The sequence below is a fragment of the Penaeus monodon genome, chromosome 2 (assembly GCF_015228065.2).
Source record: "Penaeus monodon isolate SGIC_2016 chromosome 2, NSTDA_Pmon_1, whole genome shotgun sequence".
NCBI lineage: Eukaryota > Metazoa > Arthropoda > Malacostraca > Decapoda > Penaeidae > Penaeus > Penaeus monodon.
The window spans coordinates 4125240-4132739 of record NC_051387.1 but is presented as its reverse complement, the minus strand read 5'-3'; the positions used below and the strand labels follow the sequence as shown (position 1 = coordinate 4132739).

The 7500-nt window shown below is 32.7% G+C and overlaps 3 protein-coding genes across 5 annotated transcripts in view; 2 read left to right on the top strand and 1 right to left on the bottom strand.

Annotated features, from left to right (window-relative positions):
- LOC119580238 overlaps positions 1-931 on the top strand; it is a 9667-nt gene extending 8736 nt beyond the window's left edge. For both annotated transcript variants that reach the window (XM_037928274.1, XM_037928266.1), the window contains exon 13: positions 1-931. This exon is cut by the window's left edge and continues 29 nt beyond it. In XM_037928274.1, the coding sequence (XP_037784202.1) occupies positions 1-41 (41 nt within the window). In that variant the 3' untranslated portion in view covers positions 42-931.
- Positions 1-7500, bottom strand: part of LOC119580288 — a 51019-nt gene that overhangs the window by 34108 nt on the left and 9411 nt on the right. The window lies entirely within an intron of this gene.
- Positions 5203-7500, top strand: part of LOC119580251 (triadin-like) — a 9132-nt gene continuing 6834 nt past the window's right edge. The window contains exon 1 of the mRNA XM_037928288.1: positions 5203-5430. Coding sequence (XP_037784216.1) covers positions 5347-5430 — 84 coding nt within the window. The 5' untranslated portion in view covers positions 5203-5346. The remainder of the gene's footprint in view (positions 5431-7500) is intronic.

Genomic DNA, 7500 nt, shown 5'->3' with positions numbered 1-7500 from the left:
ACGTCCACGATAATGACGTCTCTGGGGAAACAGCTCTCTGATTACTTCAATCAAGCCTCCTCGCTTCCTTCTGGCGACTGTAATCCGTGATTCCTGCCGTTAGATTGCCTGGTTCTTGCCGCCATGTGATTTTTTTTTTTTTTTAACAACAATACGTGGCTCAGTCCTTCATTTGCCTTTTTTACCAGCCTTTTTAAACAACCATATCAGGCCAGTCCTCTGGTTCTTGTAGCCATGTGCTTTTTTTAACAACCATACGTGGCTCAGTCCTCCATCTGCCCTTTTTTAACTGCCTTTTTAAACAACCACATGTGACCAGTCCTCTTTTTCTTGAAGCCATGTGCTTTTTTTTTAACAAACATACGTGACTCGGTCCTTCTGGTTCTTGCTGCCAGCCTCTGCTAACTCTTGGTTTGATCCTCTTATCCATAACATCTATTCCCTTTTTTTTATGTTTCTACTATTTTTTTTCTTCTCCATTTCTTCGTTTTTCTATGTTTTATTTTCTTTTATTTCATTTCTTCTTCTTCTTCTTTTTTCATTTCTTTTTATTCTTTCTTCTTCTCTTCATATTCCTCATCTTCGTTTTTCTTTTGCTTTCCATCTACTATTCCTCATCCAGTCCTCCTGCTGTCATTCCTTCTATCCATGTCTCAGCTTTAATTGATTTCGTGTTTCGATTAATTCTAATTTGGTCTTGTGGTGGACGATTCGCTAATGATTATTGATTTTCAGTTTTCTAATAGAAATCTGTATCTGTCTTTCTACATGTAACTATAAATATGATTTAATATTTTTTTTTATCGACTTTACATGTGAAATTGTCTGTATTTCATGTATATCATTCACTTTTTTTCATCTTGTGTAGTTAAAATATTAACAATAGATAGGCTCTTCTTATATAAGCTTTATAATAAATATTGGCTTTAAATTGACATATTTTACTATCCCACGACATTCCGTATAGTAATGTAATGTCAGACTATATAAGTCTATGTATGTATGAATGTATGTATTTGTGTGTGTATCTCTCTCTCTCTCTCTCTCTCTCATTCTCTCTCTCTCTCTCTCTCTCTCTCTCTCTCTCTCTCTCTCTCTCTCATTCTCTCTCTCTCTCTCTCTCTCTCTCTCTCTCTCTCTCTCTCTCTCTCTCTCTCTCTCATTCTCTCTCTCTCTCTTTATATATATATATATATATATATATATATATATATATATATATATATATATATATCTGTGTGTGTGTGTGTGTGTGTGTGTGTGTGTGTGTGTGTGTGTGTGTGTGTGTGTGTGTGTGTGTGTGTGTGTGTGTGTGTGTGTGTGTGTGTGTGCGTGTGTGTGTGTTTGTGTGTGCGTATGTGTGTGTGTATACATATATACATACATATATATATATATATATATATATATATATATATATATATATATATATATATGAAAAGAGAAACAGCCACAGTAGAAAATGAAACTAAACCATAACGTTTCGAACTCTTCACGAGTTCCTCTTCAGACGAATAAAATCGAAATGGATCCTCCATTTCGATTTTATTCGTCTGAAGAGGAACTCGTGAAGAGTTCGAAACGTTACGGTTTAGTTTCATTTTCTACTGTGGCTGTTTCTCTTTTCATCTTTGTGTACACGTTACTGTGTTTGTGTTTGTGTTTATATATATATATATATATATATATATATATATATATATATATATATATATATATATATGTGTGTGTGTGTGTGTGTGTGTGTGTGTGTGTGGTGTGTGTGTGTGTGTGTGTATGTATATACACATACATATATATGTGTGTACATCTATGTATTTCTCTTAGTGGTGAATATAAGTGAAAGAATCGTTCAAATGGTGTGATATAGTTATGAAATTTGGCACATGTACTCCTCAGATCCCAAGCTTTTAGAAAATACTGCTGGCCACGCAAAATTTCAAGACGGTGGCCCCAAATTCCAGGTTGTCCGGCCCAAACAGGCAAATAATTGTTTTTTCCTTTATAACTTGAAGATGGTTGGTTTTCACCACATAAATATAGTAAAGTTGCATATAAAGTGAGGTATGGTAGTTATTTTGGAACCAAGAGCATGTCTGTATCTATTACGGTTCTTGAGATACAGCACATAGGTACTTTTACAGCAAAATATGTGTTTAAGAGCCATAAAGTTGAAAATATTTATTATCTGATATATAAACGTATTAAAGTCGAATGTAAATATGGCTCTTGCTGACACTTTGGTACCAAAGGCAGGGCTGTAGCTATTATAGTTCTTGAGATACAGCATAAACATAGTTCTGAAAGTCTACGTGTGGTGACAAAAAATGGATTTATCGTCATGATTTGGAAAATACTAATTTTCTGCTTCTCAGAAATATTGAAACTGGGTATAGACTTAGGTATTGTGGGCGTTTTGGTCCGTATCTGTTACATTTCTGGAGATATGACATGCCAGGTAAGAATTTCATATACCCGTTCCTGTAACCGAAAAGACTACCTGTATTAAAGATATCTTTGGAGATGCCAGCAAGAAAACATGTAAATTTACACAACGTACGAATTGCAAGTGTGATCCAGTTTCATATTGTAGATACTCAATGTGAAAGATCCTATGTATTGATGACACGCATGAGACAGTTATAGAACAGGCCAGTCCCTTCAAAAATAAGACCACAAGAGTGTAGAGTGTAGCTTTACATTCCAAATCTGCAACTGCACAGAGCTGTACACGGGAGACCCAGTTTGTGGCAATTGCACCTCCCACGACAGCCAGACACATTTGGTGAGCAGTCTCAGCAACTCTCTGTCATCCCCGGTCTCCAGTGTCCTCTGCTTCTCGCTGACTTCGGGATGCATGATCCCAGACACAACCAGCCTGGAAGGCAGCACACCTGTTGCGTTGGAGCAGAGCTGCTCTGGTTGGTGGCATAAAGCCTCCGCTTTCTGGCGAACATATGAAGTCTGGCCTCATCCACAGTAGCAGCTGTGCTGGATCTCCCATAGGTTAGGGTGACTAACTTCTCCAGAATCTCTAGGTCACAATCCCCCACTGTGGGAGGATAAAAATGCCCATTTTGAAAAACAAAACAAAAAACGAGGCCTCTGAACAAGTGTAACAAGTGTCCCATGTCTGCCAGGCAGTTTTCTCGCCTCTGTTGCGGAGGGCTGACACGGTGTCACATCCTGTAAAAGCAGGAAAGAATAGCATGCACATGACCTTCTCCTGGCCAGCATCAGGGGCGTCACTTAAGGGGGGGGGGGGTATGGGGTTCACCCCCCCCCCCCAACTCTTAAAAAAAACCTCTTTTTGCAGGGCAAAATCTAGCTCTGCAGGGCAAATTTTCTGGTATTTATAGTTTATAATTTTCTACCAACAATACGATATATAATACTGGTTGATGGTCCATTCCGGGCTACTTATAAAGAGCTAGTGAGCTTTTTCTTTTGCGTGATTTGCAGGGCAAAAATTATATTTTCAGGGCAAATTTACCCGTCACCCCCCCAACTCATAACATGAAGTGACGCCCCTGGCCAGCATAGTGAAATAGGCCCTTCACACTAATCCAGCGCAGGGTCTGGCCTTGAACAAATGCTCCATGGGATTCATAGACTGAAAAACATGAGCAAACCAGAAATTCATGTTCCATAGTTACTAAGATATGATCACTTCAGGTTAATGGCAGCCATCTTATTTTTTTTAAATTTTATGTTCTAAACCTACACTCATACACACACACTCTTTCTTTCTCTCTCCTCTCTCTCTCTCTCTCTCTCTCTCTCTCTCCCTCTCTCTCTCCCTCTCTCTCTCTCTCTCTCTCTCTCTCTCTCTCTCTTTCTCTCTCTCTCTCGCCAGCTTTTCCTTCCACAAAAGATATTGTTGAATAACTTAATTTGTCCCAATGAGAATTTCCATTCCACGAAGATAATACAACCCTAAGAATACAATTAAATAAAAATGATAAATGAAATAAAAAGAAGGGAGATTATTTACCTTTTTTATATAGGCCTATCTGCCTTTATATATATATATATATATATATATATATATATATATATATATATATATACATATATACATATAATTACGTAGTTATATCTCCTTTTTTTTCTCTCTTTCTCTGACGATTTTTCTGTCTTTCTCCATGTTTGTTTAAATATCTATTCATGTTATAGATTTAATTAAATAACAAAAAGAGTTGTAAAAACGGTTAACATTAATATCCTCTTCACTAAAATTGAAAACGGAATAGACAAGAGTTGGGTTCAAAGGGGAAAAAAATAGTAAATTAAATGCAAGAATAATAATGAAAAAAAAAAAAATGTTGGGTTCAGAGATATGATTTTAGTTCTCGTGAACAAGAAATAATAATAATAAAGGTATGAATTTATATATAATAACGATTTAATTACAGGAAAACAATCCTTAGATATATATGGCCAAGATTTTTTTTTTTTTTTTTTTTTTTTTTTTTTTTTTTTTTTTTTTTTTTTTTAGTTCAGTGTAAATTTTTCAGAAGGAAATTATTGAAAAAAGCCGTGTTAATATATATGTATAAAAATACTGTCAACATTTTAATACATAAAATTACACTGAAAAAGGTATTTAGTTAATATTTTATGCACGGCGGTCGTATCATTTCCTTATACATTTCATTTATTTATTTATTTATTTATTTTTGAGTAAATGGTTCTATATTAATTTTATGGTCATTAAAAATAATGTCTAAAAATACTGAGAAACATGTATGCATAATAGCTTATACAATACTCAAAAAAGGACAGATAGATAAATGAACAGTTGATAAATAATTTAGTAATATAAATACAGCTTATTTCCACTTTACTTGATTTTGAAAAGATCTTTGTCGTTGATAATTTTTAGGCATGTAACAAAATTTGCAAATAACGGCCATCGGGATATTAGAGTGAATAGTATGAAACAAGTAATGAAAAAAGCAAATAAACGTCATTTGCAAATTAATGTGAATAATAGACGCATCAAAAGGGATGAAACTAATTTGAAAAATAATCCGTAAAAAAAAAAAAAAAACGTTAAAAAACAAACACGAAAAATTTTGGCGGGAAATTTTTCCAAGGAGCCCTCGTCCGATTCCTTTCTCACAACCATCCCTCAAAACTGAAACAAAAACCATTTTAAAACCATGCTACACCTCTCTCTCCACCTCATCCCCCTAAACCCAAACACCCAACACAACCAGAACCACCAAACCCCCCCCCCCATAAAAAAAAACCCACCCTAAAACCCCATTAATTAATATTTTTTTTTCAAACGCGAAAGGAACGGGACACCGCCTCGCCCGCTCGGAGGCGACGGCAGAGAAAATGGCTTCGCGCTGCTTCCTTTTCCTCCTTTTTTCCTTCCTTTTCGCGGGAACGACGCATCGGCTCCCCTTCCGGCTCCTGCAGGTGAGGCGCGGCGGCTTCCTCGGCTCGCGGGAGGAAGGAGGAGAGAGAAGGAGAAAGGAGAAAGGAAGAGAATGAAGGAGAAAGGAGGAGAAGGAGAATTGGTGGGAATGTGATTTTTTTTTTTTTTTTTTTTTTTGTGATTTTAATTATTTATTTATTTGTTTATATCTAATTTTTAGGTAAGTTTATTTATTTATTTATTTAGTTTAGCAAGGAAGAAAATTTACATATAATCTCAAAGGAATAATAATAATAAATAAATTAAGTGAATAAACAGATGAATAATAAAAATAAGTGAATAAATTAGTAGTAAATAAAAAAAAAAAAAAATCTGATTCAAAGTAAATTTCATGATTTTTTAATTTTGAAAAAAATCTAACGACTTTTTTTTCTCTTATTTATTTTATTTATTTATTTATTTATTTATTTATTTTTTAATGACGTTTTTAGTGCAAAAAAAGGCTTCGTTTTGAGCGGAATTTATGAGATTTTTTAATAGGATTTCCTCCCCCCCCCTTTTTCTTTTATTTTTACGATTTTTTTTCTTTTTTGCGAGTTTTTCTTTTTTACGATTTTTATTTAGCGATTTTTTTTTTGCGATTTTTTTTTTTGCGAGTTTTTCTTTTTTTACGATTTCATTTTTCTTTTTTTTCCGAGTTTTTCTTTTTTTACGATTTTTTTCCCCTTTTTTGCGAGTTTTTAAAATATTTAAAAATTGCTGTTGATTAAAGTCAGTTATTTTGGGCTTAATTTCTTTACGAATTCTTTTTTATGATAAATTCAAACGTTTATAGATTATAATGTTGCCTTTTTAAATATTTTTATTATTATTGTTTTTTTATTTTTATTATTGGTTTCTTTATTTATCTTTGTTATGCATTTATCTATTGACTTGGATATTCTATTTTTATTTGTTTTATTTATTCATTCATTTATTTTCATTTATTTATTTATTTTACGTTTCCTTCATTTCGTCTCTTGCTTCCTACTTCCTCCTTACCTACTTACACGTAGAATAATATTTAAATAATGATAATAATATTTAAAATAATAGAATAATATTTAAAATAGAATAGTATTTAAAGCAGAAATGTCAAACCGTCATTTTTAACCAATATATATATATATATATATATATATATATATATATATATATATATATATTTTTTTTTTTTTTTTTTTTTTTTTTTTTTTTTAATGAGGGAAATCGAAGGTTTGGTCACGTGATCCTGATCTTGGAAAACTTACTGATTTAAAGGTAAACAAAGTATTTTTTTTTTCTTCCCCATTCCATCTTTTTCTTGAGTGATTATTAAATTTGTGCCGTATAGTCCGCGTTGGTATAATAGATAAATAGATAAATAAATAATAATAATAATTATTGAACTCTTTGTCTGTAAGTTCAAAATTCATGTTATCATTCCGTTTATTTTTATTATTATTTTTTTTAATTCTATTTTTTTTTTTTTTTTTTTTTTTTTTTTTTGTTTATTTATTGTTGTATCCTGGAGCTAGAGTCTTCCAAATTCCTTGCCTAAATAAATTATTTCAAAATTCGACATTTGTACTTTTTCTTATTTTCAGATTGGCCTTATATATATATATTTTTTTTTCTTTAATAACGTAGGGGAAAAATACATGAATATTCCAAGGGGGAAAATTAGCATGCTTTTGGAACGAAAGCTGGAGCCACATTTTCTTCGATAAAACAATCTTGTACATTCCTGTCCACTTAAAAAAAAAAGAAAAAGAAAATCTCGTTTTCTATAAACCAACTGTATGCCAAAATTTTACATATATTTTTTTTCTTCTTCAAAATCGTAATATATGTTATTACATTTTCTTTTTTCTTCATGGTGGAATTTATATATCTGAAAAAAAAAAACTCACTCCTATCTTTATCATTGAAAAAAAGGACAAAATTGTACACCTGTTTACATCTAAAATGTGTAGGCTTAGTTGTTGATATTCTACCAATCGTTCCCAAACCTCACCACGCCCTCACTCCCTCCTTACTAAACGTTTAGGTAAACGTTTAGTAGGGACTGTCTTTCGTCTGCTGTGTAGACT